At 51.5% G+C, this 14,454-nt stretch overlaps 1 protein-coding gene across 5 annotated transcripts in view; it reads left to right on the forward strand.

The window, feature by feature from the left end:
- Window positions 1-1,024: 1,024 nt before the first annotated feature.
- The window catches only part of TOX2 (TOX high mobility group box family member 2), a 156,367-nt gene continuing 142,937 nt past the window's right edge, over window positions 1,025-14,454 (forward strand). The window contains exon 1 of one of the 5 annotated variants that reach the window (XM_016937947.3): window positions 1,025-1,206. In XM_016937947.3, coding sequence (XP_016793436.1) covers window positions 1,108-1,206 — 99 coding nt within the window. In that variant the 5' untranslated portion in view covers window positions 1,025-1,107. Of the gene's footprint in view, window positions 1,207-1,966; window positions 2,425-2,512; window positions 2,926-14,454 lie in introns of those variants that run through there. The other 4 variants (XM_063802537.1, XM_514661.9, XM_063802535.1 and 1 more) reach the window with 4 other exon arrangements.

Genomic DNA, 14,454 nt, shown 5'->3' on the forward strand with positions numbered 1-14,454 from the left:
GCCATTCTGGCTGACTTCGCCTCCTGGCCTCTCCCAGTCAGACATGCCTGGAGCAGTCAGTGAGCAGTGAGATTGCTAGGGGAGATTGCTAGTGTAGACAATTCTTGCATGAAAAGGGGGATGGGGGTGCAACAGTCTAGCAACCAGCAAGTGATATCAAGAACTAGACGGTTTTTTTTTTTTTTTTGGTTGGGGAGGAACCCCATTTCACAGTCACCTTTCTGACCCACCATCAGAGCCATCCCATTCCAATCTCATTTTCTTCCTTTCCTCACTCCAAGAGACCGTGACTGTGGGCAGATCCTAGACCCCTCTTCAGAGCTTCGGGCTCTAGGCATTCCTGCGGCCCTCCCCTCCCTATCATTAAAAGGGGTGGGGTCCTGCTGCCTTCTCCAAGTGGTTTCAGCTCTGGATCCTTTGGGGGCAATGGAGCCCACCCGCCTGGAGCTCCATTACTGATGCTGCAAGTTTTTGACTCAGTTTCCCCATATGTGAGTGAGAGTTTAAGAGCGGCAATCTCCAGGGGGGGCTGTCAAGCTGACTCAGATCAGTGAGACGAGGAGGGGGCGGGCATGCTAAGAGCATCCTCCGGCGCTGGCCTGCGTCCCCCTAGGTAAGGCAGCACCCAACTCCAAAGTGGTCCTGTCACCACCTTCCTCTTCTTCCCCCGCACCCACGCCGCGGGGCGGGGGCTAGCACCGCCTCAAATATTTAGGGCAAGGGAGTGTCCCACTTCTGGGGAGGGGTGCCGTTCGGGCTTCTCTCCTCACCGTGGGTGGCGAAAGGCGGGACGGAAAAGCGCCGTCTGGACAGGCGCGCCCCCCTCAGGGATGCAGGGCCGGGCGGGGGACCCGGCGGCGGCCCAGCCCGGAGGAAGGACCTCCACGCCCCGGCCCGGGCCCCCGGGCCCCCGGGCCCCCGGCCCTAGGCAGCGCCCGAGGCCGGAACAATAGCGCGCGCGGGCGGGGCGGGGGCGGGGGCGGGGCGCTCCTCTGGGCACCGCCCCCGGCCCGCCCCCCGCGCTCGCAGTCCCGCTCGCACACTGGCTCCCACCCGCCGCCCGCCCAGGCACTGCCCGCGGGAGCCGCCGCCGCCGCCGCGCCCGCCATGGACGTCCGCCTGTACCCCTCGGCGCCCGCGGTGGGCGCGCGGCCCGGGGCCGAGCCGGCCGGCCTGGCGCACCTGGACTATTACCACGGCGGCAAGGTAGGCGGGGGCGGGCGGGGGTCCCCGGCGGGCGGGGCCGGAGTCACCTGGCAGCTCGGGACTCAGGCGCTCCCGGGGTCACACGGGGCCGCGCACATCAGCCCTGCCGACGGGCACGGGCGGCTCACATCGATCCCCTCGCGGCCACGCTCACGCCCTGAGTTGTTGGGATCGCGGGCAGAAGTCATCCCGACAGCCACCCGTGCGACGACACAGTGGCCCCTCACTCGCGTCCCCCTGACAGCCTCGCAGTCATTCACAAGCCGTCACAGTGACCCACGGCCACACGCAGGCGGCCAGGCACTGCTTACACGGTCCCGCCGTCCCACGCAAGTCACCCTGACAGTCACTTATACACAACGACACGCAACCACTCACCCGCGAACAGCCTCACCGCCACAGACGAGTCACCCACAGACGCTCCGATGCCCCACACACAGTGACATGCCCCCACCCACTGTCACACCCAGGCACAACGGGGGACAGTCACACAAAGAAGTCGCCCGACAGTCACACGCTCGCAGCCACAACGCCTCACCCAGGCGCACGCTGTCACACACAGCCACCCCCCTGGACGGTGAGCCTCAGACACAGATCGTCCTGACGGCCACACAGTCACACGCGGTCACACCCAGGGACGGCCACACCTCGGTCATCCACACTCGCGCGTCGAGGTTTAACTTCTCAGCGCCGCAGCACACTAATTGGGCAGTTTACTAATTGGCCGTCACTGCCTGGCGGGGCCTCGGATTCCGAGTAGGCTGCGGCCAATCGAGGCCTGTCCCCTCCCGGGAGCGGTGAGCCGGCGTCCCTCCAGGCTGGGGCTGTAGTGCCGGACACCCTCCCTCCTCCATGTTTCCAGGATCTACCCCTCCACCCCAGCCAGGTCCCAGCTGCGCTGCGCCGGGCGCATTCCCAGTGATGGAGGCTTGCGTGCCTGGAACCCCGAACCCGAGGCGTCAGGTCCCACTGCCCGGTCTGGCCCAGCCTGGATGGGTTGGGTGCCTCTAAGCAGTCCGCGTCCCCTTCGGTCGCCGGGGAGGGAACTTTCAAACTTAGTTAGGAAGCCAGACTGTCCGCGCGTCCGCCGGTCGGTGCGTCGGTCCCGGGCCGGCTGGAGCCAAGCGCGGGTTTTCGTCACTCGGAGCCCGGATTGAACAGCGCGCGTGGGTTTCCCGCGGCCCTGGCGCAGACGCGCGGGCTCTGTGGCGATGCGGGGTGAGTGCGCGTCCAGTGGCTGGATCGGCGCCCCCCAGGGTCTCTCCCCAACCTCGCAGGCTTTTCGTCAGGCTGGTAGTGGGGATGAAGCAGGAGAGCGGCGTCCCGGCGCGGATCCCGGGGCCTCCCGGGCTGGGCCTCCCTGAGTGCGCCCTCAGGCCCCAGGGGAGCGGCTTCTGGCAAAGCCTCCCTGCAATTCGCCAGGGGCAGCAAGCATCCAGGCCACTAGGGCCTGCGCGATGTGGGGCGGTGGTGGGCGACAAGTGAGGTCTCGCGAAGAGTGGCGGTGGTTCTCTTTTGTCCAGTGACCTGCAAAGTTAGAAGCCGATGAGGGGGGATGGTAGCCTCAGGAGAAGGCCGGGAGCTGCCTCCAGTCTGATGGAGGAAAATAGATTAAAAGTAGCAAGTGGAGTTTTCAGGGAGGAGAAGGTTGGGTGTGGGGGCAGCTGGTCTGTCTTCTGCCCTTGGCTTTGTTATTTTTCAAAATGTGAAGTTGGCGAGGTAGGTACCAGCCTCTGGTTTGCGGGTGTGGGTGGGCTGGACATTTGTGCCTCAAAGTCTGAGTGGGTGGGGGTTTAGCCTGGAGCGCTCCGTTTGAGGGTGGTGTTTCTATAAATCTTGCCAGGGTGGGGCTGTCCCAAATAGGGGCCTTTGGAGGCAGGACTCAGCCGAGGCCCCTGCTTTATTCTGATGCTCTGTAAACCTCTGACTCAGCACCAGAACCTGTGCGAATCTCGCCGGGAAGGGCCCGTCAGGGAGGGAATGAGAAGCCGGCGATTCTGGTTTCTTTCTGTGTGGGATGTAGGACCCCTGGCCCATAGCTGAGGATGTGTCCAGAGTGGGGCGGGGCACGGATGGGGGTGGGGATGCAGCTGAGCCACTTGATAGGTGAAAGGAAGGTCTGACTTTGCCCTTGGATGTGAAACCTGCTACTCAGTCCTTCAGGCTAGAGCAGGGTGAGGCGGGAGGTCACTGTACTCATTTAGGGGCTAGAGGTCTTTTGGTAAGGGATTCCCAAGTGGGCATGGCCTTAGTGGTGGTGGTTGGGGGGTAGGGCCAGGCTGTGATCAGGAACTCCCCTTTTCTGGCTCAAGAAGTAGATGGGGAGGGGTTGGGGAGGGAAATGCCCAAGCTCCACCTTTACACTAGTCACTATCAAAGCTGGAGGGGAAACAGGCTCAGGGTGCAGTAGTGACCACACTTGGGGCCTGTAGGCCTGGCTGAATCCACACATTGTGGGGTGGACACACCCACACATGGGGGGGCTCTGTCCGCAGACAAGAGGCTCGTTGCACAGGGAGCCAGGCTTTATATACATAAGGGCAAGCATTTACCCAAGTGATGCCCGACACCTATGGGGCAGTTGACCTGGAAGGGCTCTTGGCGACCGTCCCCTTGGCGACTGTCCCCTTAGCGATCCTCTACACAGAGATTCCCAGCCTCTTTAAACCAAAGTCACGAACATTGGTTGTTCTTTTGGTATCTTTTGTTTGAGAAAATGCACACTAATGAAAAGCTGTTATGGTTTTATTTTTGCTTTGAAATAGATGTGTGTTTTATTAATCACAATATTAGCTTGCATTAGAAAAATAGCTTAACAGGTATGAAGAAGACTGATTACTATTTAATGTAATAAAGGTGCTTTTTGAGCATAGGGATTTGTGGCCCCATGGCTCCCAGGATCTGTGGCTCCATGCTGGGAACCATTGGTCTCCTCCTTCTTTGCATTACAGAAGGGGAAACTGAGTCACAGAGGAGTGTAACTCACAGATTACACGGCAAGTAAGGAGCAAAGATGAGGCCTGAGCCCAGGTTTGACTCCCAGCAGGACACTTGTTTGGCTTTTTTGCAAGTCTCTGTCATGGTTCAGGGGTTTAGAGCCTGTAACATCTTTCTTAGGGTAACTATGAACTCCTGGTTCAGATTTTGGCAAGGCATCTTACCAGGCTGGGGGACAGCTGGGGGATCCCTGCTCAACTATGGCAGACTGGTGTAAACTAGCCATCAGAACTGGGCAAGCCTGGGTTCAAATGTCCATTTGTTGCTTAGTGACCTAGGGCAAATGATTTTTAGCTCATTTTTTACTGAGATGTGATTTACATACAATAACATGAAGATTTTAAGTGTACAGTTCCATGAGTTTTGATAAATATTAACACTCATGTAACCAGCATCCCAGTCCAGATAGAGAACATTTCCGTCATCCCAGGAAGTTCCCTCACATCCCTTTATAGTCAGCACGCCTTATCCCCACCTCCAGAGGCAACTACTTACCTGATTTCTGTTACCAATGCTTTCTTTAAGTTCAATTTAGGTATATTAACCATGCTTAAGTTCTAGAACTTGATATGCAGCATAAACATTTGTGTGTCTGTCTTCTTTTTGCTCAATGTAATGTCTTCAACATTCATCCACAATGTTGTATATATCCATAGTTTGTTCCATTTAATTGCTGAGTAATATTGTATTGTATAAATATAATACAATTGGTTTATCCATTCACCTGCAGGTGGACATTTGGGTTTGTTTCCAAGTCAGAGCTATTATAAGTAAAGCTACTGTGAACATTCTTATACAAGTCTTTTTGTGGGCGGGGAAAATCATTTAATATCTCTGAGGCTTGGTGTTCTCTCAAAGAGAACATTGCCTACCTCTGAGTTTCAGGAAGGTTAAGTGAGGTGATACAGGTTAGGACAGTTATTGGCACATACCAGCTACTAATTAGATAACAACAATATCAACCATCTGGGGCCCATTCCAGGAAGAGGCTTAGCATCTCCGTTCCAGCATCCTTCGTCCCTGGACTGAAGGGATGAAGGCCTTCATCAAGGCCAACCTGGGTACCACCTTCCCCATGTGGTGCTTCACAGCCAGCAAACTTCTCTTTCTTTCCAGGCTTCCCCAAGAACTGATACTGCATAGGCTGTGGCATGTTCTGCCATCCATCATTCTACTAACAATATTTATTGAGCACTTCTTGGTGCTAGGCACTGTGCAAGGCAAGTGATGCTGCAGCAGTGAACAAAAGTCACTCAAATCACTGCCCTCTGGAGCTTATTTATCAGTGTGGGAAGTCATAAATATATGGGTGAAATATATGGTATCATGATTGATGGGAATATGACTTTTGGAGAAAAATGGAACAGGAAAGAGAGTTGGGAGTCCCAAGGCCTGGGGCTGGTTTGTGATTGTTAAATAGGGAAGTTGAGGAAGGCCTTGTGGTCTAGAAAAGTGTTTCTCAAATCTATGTACACATGAAGAATCAGCTGGCAAGATTTTTTTTAAATTTTATTTTAAGTTCCAGGATACATGTGCAGGATGTGTATATTTGTTACATAGGTAAACGTCTGCCATGGTGGTTTGCTACACCTATCAACCCATCACCTAGGAGTTAAGCCCCGCATGCATTAGCTATTTATCCTGATGCTCTCACTCCCTGCCTCCCCCTGGCACTTGACAGGCCCCGGTGTGTGTTGTTCCCCTCCCTGTGTCCATGTGTTCTCATTGTTCAGCTCCCACTTATAAGTGAGAACATGCGGTGTTTGGTTTTCTGTTCCTATGTTAATTTGCTGAGGATAATGGCTTCCAGCTCCATCCATGCCACTGCAAAGGACATGATCTTGTTCCTTTTTATGGCTGCATAGTATTCCATGGTGTATATGTACCACATTCTCTTTATCCAGGTTAACACTGATGGGCATTTGGGTTGATTCCATGTCTTTTGTCTGGCGAGATTTTAAAAACAGATTCTTGGGCTCCACCCCCAGATATTTGATTCAGTTGGTCTGGCATGGGGCCCTGGGAATTTGCATGTCTAATGAGCTACCCAGGTGATGTTACTGCTGATCCAAGGACCACATTTTGTGTAGCAGTTGTTTGGTTGTTTGTGTACAGGCTTTTGTGGGCTCCTGGCAGGCAGGAATTCTGCCCAGCACCTGGCATCGTGCCTGACTCATAATTGCTCAGTAAATATGTGCGGTGGGTGAACGATTCAACTTCCCACCCACACAGCTCTGGGCACAGCATCTTGTAAGGATGAGATCTGGACAAGCTTGGTTAATGAATGATTGAGGACTCTTTTTGACAAAAATTCATGAAGTGGGGTTAAACTATGGACTTGATCTGGACTTGACCTATGTGAGGCCTGCCCGGCATACTTGGTGGGTGAGATTCCCACAGCTCCTTTCTTCAGGGGCACAGGTGGCTGCTAATGGGTCCCATGGAAGGTACCCTGGGATGGGTGGGCTTAGAGCTGAGATGGCTGGTCCCAGGGAACGCTAGATGGATGTCTGCATCTCTGCTAGGAAGCTCTCATTTACTTTCCATCTAAACATGCTCCCTATAGCTCCTCCCCCAACCTGTGCTGGAGGCTCCTCCAGGAAGGACCCCAGGATGTTTGCATGGCAGAACCAGTAGCCCAAGCCTGGCACTGCTTGCCCCCGATCTGCTGGGTGACCTTGAGCCTGTCAGCACCCTTCTTTGGGCCTCTGTTTCCCTGTGTGCAAAGGGAAGGCAAACCGGTGACCATCAGCCTAGAGGGATGGTGTGGGGGTGGAAATATAATGAAATAAAGGCTGGGAATGTCCTTTCTAACTGTGGAGGGTGCACTGGGAGGGAATGCTGGTGGGAATGGTGCTTTTTGAGGAGATGGGCCTGCTATCCTTCAGAGGACAGGAACCACTGTGTCTGCCTTTACTTTTGTATTCCCAGCGCTAGCCTGACACATAGATGCTCAGCAAATATTTGCTGAGTGAATGAATGAATCTAGGGCTTGCCAGTTGTAACCTGTGGCTTGAGGAACTTAGCATCTGTTTGGCTGTTGTCATCTGAAGACTTTGTGGGGCACAAGGAGCCAGGGCAGGACCCCGCAGAGGCACAGAGTCTTTGGCGGACCTTCCATTCCTAGAGGAGCTTCCCCAAGTGGGATCGGAGGACAGAGCCTGGCACACAGAGCAGCCTGTAGGCGGGAAGAGGAGCTGAGCCTGCATGAAGGACAAGGTCCTGTGCCTCCCCCTTGGTCCAGCAATCCCCCTGCTGTGTGGCTCCTTGCCCCATGTGATTCTGTAGGGCAATCTATTTTGCTTCTCTGATTTCCTAGAGTTGGTCTCAGGATATGAAGGCATCATGGATTCTGGAACCTGGCAGACTTGGGTTTGAACACTGACTTCACCACCATCAGGGCAGGCAAGTTATTTAACCTCCCTGGACTCAGTCTCCTCATCTGTAAAATGGGGACATTGACACCTCCCCTTTGGAGCTTGAGGGTTGGAGATCATGTATGTGTAGCACTTGGCCCCAGCAGGAAATGCTTTCATTTTCATCCACAAAGAGCAGCCCAACTGAAAGTTAAAATGCGAGAGGAACTTGCTTTTCTGTACCAGCTGCTGGAGGACACTCCACAGCTGCCCTGCCATGTTCTTCTTCTTCTTCTTTTTTTTTTCTAGAGACACAGTCTTGCTCTCTTGCCCAGGCTGGAGTGCAGTGGTACAATCATAGCTCAGTGTAGCCTCAAACTCCTGGGCTCAAATGATCCTTCTGCTTTGGCCTCCCGAAGTGCTGGGACTGCAGGCATGAGCCACCACTTCTGGCCCTGGGCTGCTGGCAGTCCCAACGCTGGATGCTTCCATGTCTTGATCCCTAGACCTGATTTTCCTGAGCCTCTGGGTTGAAGGAGCCTCTTATTGGAGTGTCCAGGATTATGAATTGGGAGAGAGTTGCTCATTTCCTCCACCTTCTGTTACCTTCTTGAATCTGTGCAGCAGAGAAAGTGGGTTTTGGAGGCAGAGAAATTGGTTCAAATCACAGCTGCCCAATCCACTGGCTTGGGCAGGTGACCTCATGCACATCACTTAGATGTTCAGGTCTCAGTTTTCTTATCTGTACAAGGGGACAGAAATGCCTGCCTTCTATTGTTGCTGCGAAGATCAGATTAAAGTAATAGGTATGGAAATTCCGTCTAATCTAGAATGCTGTTTCCCAGCCTCGGCGCTATTGACATTTTGGACCTAATAACATTGTTGTGGGAGTTGCTGCATGCATTGCGGAATGTTTAGTCCTATCCCTGGCCCCTACCTAGTAGATGCCAAGAGCATCACCCTGCCCCCAGTCGTGACAACAAAAATGTCTCCAGACTTTGCCCCTGGTTGAGAACCAGTGATGTGGGAAGAAAGTTTAGCGCAGGTAAACTAGAAGATGGTGGTGAAGCGAATTGCAGCACCACAGCAGGGACCGTGCTTTCTGGCCAGGGCTTCAGTCCACTGTCTCCCTTCAGTAATCCTGTATCCACAGGGTTGACAGTCACCTTATTTACATGGATTCAAACCTACAGGATGATTTTTCAGCATGTTTTGGGAGCAACAGTAAAAACATATGGTAAGTGATTATTAACCTAATGAGTTGTGGTAAATTGTAATTTTATATCTTAATGAAATGATGTTGTATGACACAGGATAATACATTTTGATCAATTTCCCTGATATTTAAAACTTGCTGCCGTACAGTTGCTAATTCTGGTGCCTGCCAGGATGAGCAACCTGATTGTGGTTTTTCAATATTTAATGGCCTGTTTACTGCTGGGTTTCTCAGATGTTCAACAGGTTTTTATTGAGTGCCTACTGGGTGCTGGGGATTCAGCCCTGTCCTGGAGGCTCAGTAACTCCAGAGGAAAGTTTTATTTACTGGGTGAATGGCTATGTGGATTTGTAATCAATTGGCTTAAAATGCAGAGTAATAATTAAATATAAAATTGGCTGAGCAGTGCCAATGCCGGGAGTGTGGGAAGGTTTCACAATGGCAGAGTCTTACAGGAATGCCAGGTGGGCTGCCTGGGGGCATGTAGAGTGGTGGGGGGTGTTCCAGGCAGAGGGAGCAGCCATTGTAGGGGTGCTTTGGGGATACTGTCAGCCTAAGGAGGGGAAACCTGCCTGCGTGGGAGTTGGGACACCAGCAGAGATGGTTATGAAGAGCCTTGCACCCCAGCCTGTGGGGCTTTAAGTAGAGGACTGTGCCTGGAACCAGGGGTGCGGTGCACAAGTATGGAATGCATCACGTTGCTGGATTCTGACCGTCCTCAACGACTGTCTCTTGGTCTTCTGCTGATGGGAAAGTCTAATGACTTGCATTTGATTTCCCCCAGTAGCCCATGACAGATACTCTGCTTCTCAAACTTTAGCCCACCAGAATCACCTGGAGCACAGTTAAAACAGACTGCTGTGTTCCACTCCCAGAAGTTCTGACTCAGCAGGCCTGGGGAGGAGCTGAAAGTTAGCACTACTAGCAAGTCGATGGTGCTGATGGTGCCAGTCTGGGATCCACACTTAGAGAACCTCTGGTCTAGACTAGAACGTGGCAGGATTGTCCTGCCTTAACTGAGGACAGTAGAGATGTATTGCTGGCCTGGGGCATGGAGCCCTGGTGTGGACGTGGTTAGGTGTCCTTCTCAAGCCCCTTGGTGGGTTGTGGGGAGTGTCTTCTTCACCATGCGGAAAGTCTCACATTGGGTTGCCTGGAAAAGGACTCTGAGATGGAGAGTTGCTCGCGGAAGGTTTATGTGGGGAAGTTCTCTGCGGTGAGGTGGGCGGAAGGGGTGCACCTGCAGGGGACACAGGAGGAAACATGCTTGGGCCGGGGAGAAGCTGGCCTGGCCTGACCTGTGGTTCTGACGAACGCCATCCCACAGGGAGCTGTGGCGCTAAGGTGGCTCTTTAGTGTTGCCCCAGATGGAGGTGAGGGGACTGCCCAAGCCTTTGATTTCTGCATCATCTGGTCATTTCAGCATAAGTGAGAGGCCTAAAAATGAACAGCAGGCAGTTCCCTTGGGTGAAGGAGTTCACTGCAGTAGAGGGCAGTCCCATTGAAGGGCGAGCTGCAAGCCCAGCCGCTGATATTCCTGAGGTTGGGGGATGAGCATATGGAAGAGGGCTGGAGAGTACCACTGTGACCATCTCAGGGAGATTTCCCAGGAAATCAAGGGCCAGCATGTGGATGACTTTTAGTGATGGTCACTCACTTGCTCAAGGTTCTTCTTTGTCTCATGAAGTGAGAGAGATGTGTCATCTGCTCTGCGTAGGAAAGGCAGGATAGAAACTTTTGTTTCTTGATTGATCTCATATCATCGTGGTCTATTCTTCTTTTATGGATATGTGACTATCTTGAATCTCTTTGAAGATGGTAATTCAATTTTTAAAAAAGTGGTCTTTTGTTTCCTGCATTTAACTTCCAAGGGAAGACAAACGGTAATTAATGGAGTTTTTAGGGGCTCAAAGATGCTCTTAGATGCTCCAGGGTGGGATTCCAGAGTCCTTGCACTGAGCTGTCACATATCTTCCTGTGTGTTAGGGAGGACTCCAGATGGGTCTCCAAGGAGCTTCTGGGCCATGCTTAAGGAGGTCACCTCTGGGCAAGAGCCAGGGCTTTCTCTTTGGGCTGGAGTCCTGTCTAGTTCAACAAGAGGCCGTCTGCCCTGCCCAGCCTCAATGCACGTCAGTGTTTCTGGCTTTGCCTTTCACCATCACTGAGCTCCCAGGAAGCTCAGAGGCAAAGGAGGGGGTCACCTGTAGCCATAACGTAGGCTGCTGTGGTGTGGCTACTGTTCATTAACTCACTCCCAACTGCACCTCGTTTTTCTACCATTTTCCTCTTTATCGAGTCCTGCCACTGTTTTATTTTTTAAAAATTGATTTTGCTCTTTGTAAGACACACAGAAGTATTTTAGAAGAGGAAAGACACAAGTGAAGTCCCTCTCACTCTCTGTCCCTCTCCCTTCTCCACACACAGCCCTGTGTCCCGGGGTGTCCACTGAAAAGGGTGTGGAGGGTGTACTTCCCATCAAACCCTTTCTTCAGTTCCTTACTTTTAATACATTCGTTGTTTTTATTTCTGGAATCATTTTTTATTTTCCCAGAATTCTGAGTTTCTTGATTGATCTCATATCATCGTGGTCTATTCTTCTTTTATGGATATGTGACTATCTTGAATCTCTTTGAAGATGGTCATTCGATTTTTAAAAAAGTGGTCTTTTGTTTCCTGCATTTAACTCTGTTTTATTGGTGGTTCTTCTGTGCACTTTTAGGCCTCTCTTTTATGCTGATATTTTCTACAAATGCCTGGTGATTCTCGATTGACATTTAAATTTGTAAATGGGAGGGGGGGGGTCTAGATCTGTTCTGTGGTTGTGAGTTTCCTCAACATGGGTGGAAGCCGTGACTGCGTGGGTGGGCAGGGTGGATGTTGAGTAGAAACGCCCTGTGTGTGGTGTGTGAGTGCAGACTCTATTGCAGTGTGGGATGAGCCTACGAAGTCCTTGGGGGCCTCTTTGTCCCTCAGGTAGGCCAGCAGTTACCCCCAGGGCGCTGGTGCACTTTTTCCAGCCTTGTGCTCACCCGCAGGAGGGATACTCCCAGGCAGATTTCTCATTTCAATTAGAGAATTCTTCTCGTTGGCATTAGCCTGGGGGCAAAACCAACAAACAGCTTCTCCCAGGGCTTTGGATGGGCACAGGGGTCCCAGCGCAGGCTTCCTCTCTTTGGGAATGTTCTCGGGTTCAGTTAGGTGTTGCGTGCCGGTTCCTTAGTGCTCACAGGCTTCGCTGTCAGTCTGTTTCTTTGACTTCTTGGTTTCTAGCAATCTCATAACGTTTCTGATCCCAGCCTTTTCCTATTTTCTTATGTACCTTAAGTTTTCCTAAGAACTATGCTGGGCACATTTGTCCCCATTTTTTAGGTGAGAAGACTGAGGTCCAGATGAATCAAGTAACAGAAGGGTGGCAGAGGGGGCTGTTAGGCAGAGCTGGAATTTGGCCCGAGCTTGCTCTGCAGCTGTCAGGGTGCCAGGGGGAGCTCACTTCCTCCTGCTGCAGGGGTGGAAGAGTGTATCACTGGCTCCTTGTCCTAGAGCGCTTTTTACATTACAGCTAATTAAAATGTGCTTATCTCGAAGCTGGGCCTGATTTGCAGGAATGATTTAGAAACTTGTCGGAAATGAATCGACTCAGTAGTAGTATAATCCAGGGTCAATGCCACGCATATATTTTATTGTTTCATCGTGCTGTGTTTTGGCTTGAACTGAACTTTATGATGTGGAAGATGGACCCTGGGCCCTTTATGTCTCATTTATTCTGCAAATATTTCCTGTTTACATTATTTAGGAAGGTCTCCCACCCCCACTCCCATGCTTTCTCTGTTCTCTATGTCCACCTGAGATAGAAGTTCATTTTTATGCAAACCCAGATGTTGGATCCAAATGTGACTTTGAGTTTGATGGAAGTGCCTGGGTTCATATCCTGACACTTATAAGCTGTATGACTTTGGACCTGTCACTTAGCCTCTCTGAGTCGTGGTTTCCTCACATAATCACAATTGCATCTCAGGTTGGTGGTTAGGTCTGTGGGAGAGCAAGTAAGTCTTCCCCTCCCTCATTTCTCCCTCCAGGCACTGTTTAGGTGAACCGAGCGCTCTGTAGAACAGCGAGCATAGACCCTATACTAGGTTTAGTGCCTTTATACACTGTACAGTCTAAGGAGCTTTTCAGTTCAGGATCGGTGTAGCGCTTGTTCCCATTGGGGCTGTCTCTTTTCTCTCCTGTATCAGTTCCCTTCTTTCTCATTGCAATTCCCACAGGGAGTTTTTAAGGACCAATGAAACATTCAGACTCACAAGATGAACACAGGGGACCCTTGGCACCAGTCTCCTCGAAAGATTTGGGACACAGCCTGACACAGCCTGCCAGCAAGGCACGTGAGCTGTTCTCTTCTGCACAAGTAATTCTTGCAACAGTCTCCGCAGTGGTCCATGAAGGTGGCCAGGAGCTATTCTCTTTGCTGCCCCCTCCCTCCCAGGATCTAGTTCAAGTGCAAAGGAATGAGATACACAATGGGTGGCTGTGGAAGCCACCCTGGCTTAGAAGCCTTATTGTCCCAGCAGCCATATCCATTGTAACAATTCCGTAGGCTTGGCTTCAAGGACCCAGGGACATGTCAGGTACAAATGTCTCTGCATCTAGGAAAACCCAAAGTATGGCTTCTTTTTCAGATATTTATAACTTATTTATAGTTCCTCCCAGTTCAAATGCAACTTACCAATCAGGGGTCATTTTTACCATAAGCAGAGTTGCCTGGTAACATAGTTAACGTCCCACTTTCCTCAGGTTTCCAGGGGAGTTATGCTCCGCAATTAACAAAGGTGAAATTCTCTTGCAACAAGGAAAAGAGTTTGGTTAACCCTTTCCCCCATATTCATCATCCTACTTTTTTCCCCTGTGGGCTGGTATTTTTGGCATCTCTTTTGGAAGGACGAATGGAGTCCTCAGTAATATATTCCACACTGTGTACATTTTCTGATGATCTATGTAACACACACACACACACACACACACGTCATGAGATATGCTTTGGAGTCATACTGGCCTGGGATCAAATCTTGGCCTTGCCACCTATGAAGAGTTAATTTCCTTCCTTCCTTCCTTCCTTCCTTCCTTCCTTCCTTCCTTCCTTCCTTCCCTCCTTCCCTTCCCCTTCCTTCCTTCCTTTCTTTCTTCCTTCCTTCCTTCCCTTCCCCTCCCCTTCCTTCCTTCCTTCCCTTCCCCTCCCCTTCCTTCCTTCCTTCCCTTCCCCTCCCCTTCCTTCCTTCCTTCCCTTCCCCTCCCCTTCCTTCCTTCCTTCCCTTCCCTTCCCCTTCCTTCCTTCCTTCCTTTCTTCCTTCCTTCCTTCCTTCCCTTCCCTTCCCTTCCCCTTCCTTCCTTCCTTCCCTTCCCTTCCCTTCCCCTTCCTTCCTTCCTTCCTTCCTTCCTTCCTTCCTTCCTTTCTTCTTTCCTTCCTTCCTTCCTTCCCTCCCTCCCTCTATCCCTCGTTCATACAGCCATCCAAGGAGCATGCACTGCCTGCTGTATGCAAGGCTTTGTGGTAGGTGCCAGGCAGGAACAGGTGATTAAGACATGGTCCTTTTCCTTGAGAAGAATGATCTTATTAGAGAGACAGAAATAAACAATTTCAAATGTGTGTGGTAAGCATTATGTTGAAGTAGTACAGGGGAGTGT

The sequence above is a fragment of the Pan troglodytes genome, chromosome 21 (assembly GCF_028858775.2).
Source record: "Pan troglodytes isolate AG18354 chromosome 21, NHGRI_mPanTro3-v2.0_pri, whole genome shotgun sequence".
NCBI classification, from domain to species: Eukaryota; Metazoa; Chordata; class Mammalia; order Primates; family Hominidae; genus Pan; species Pan troglodytes.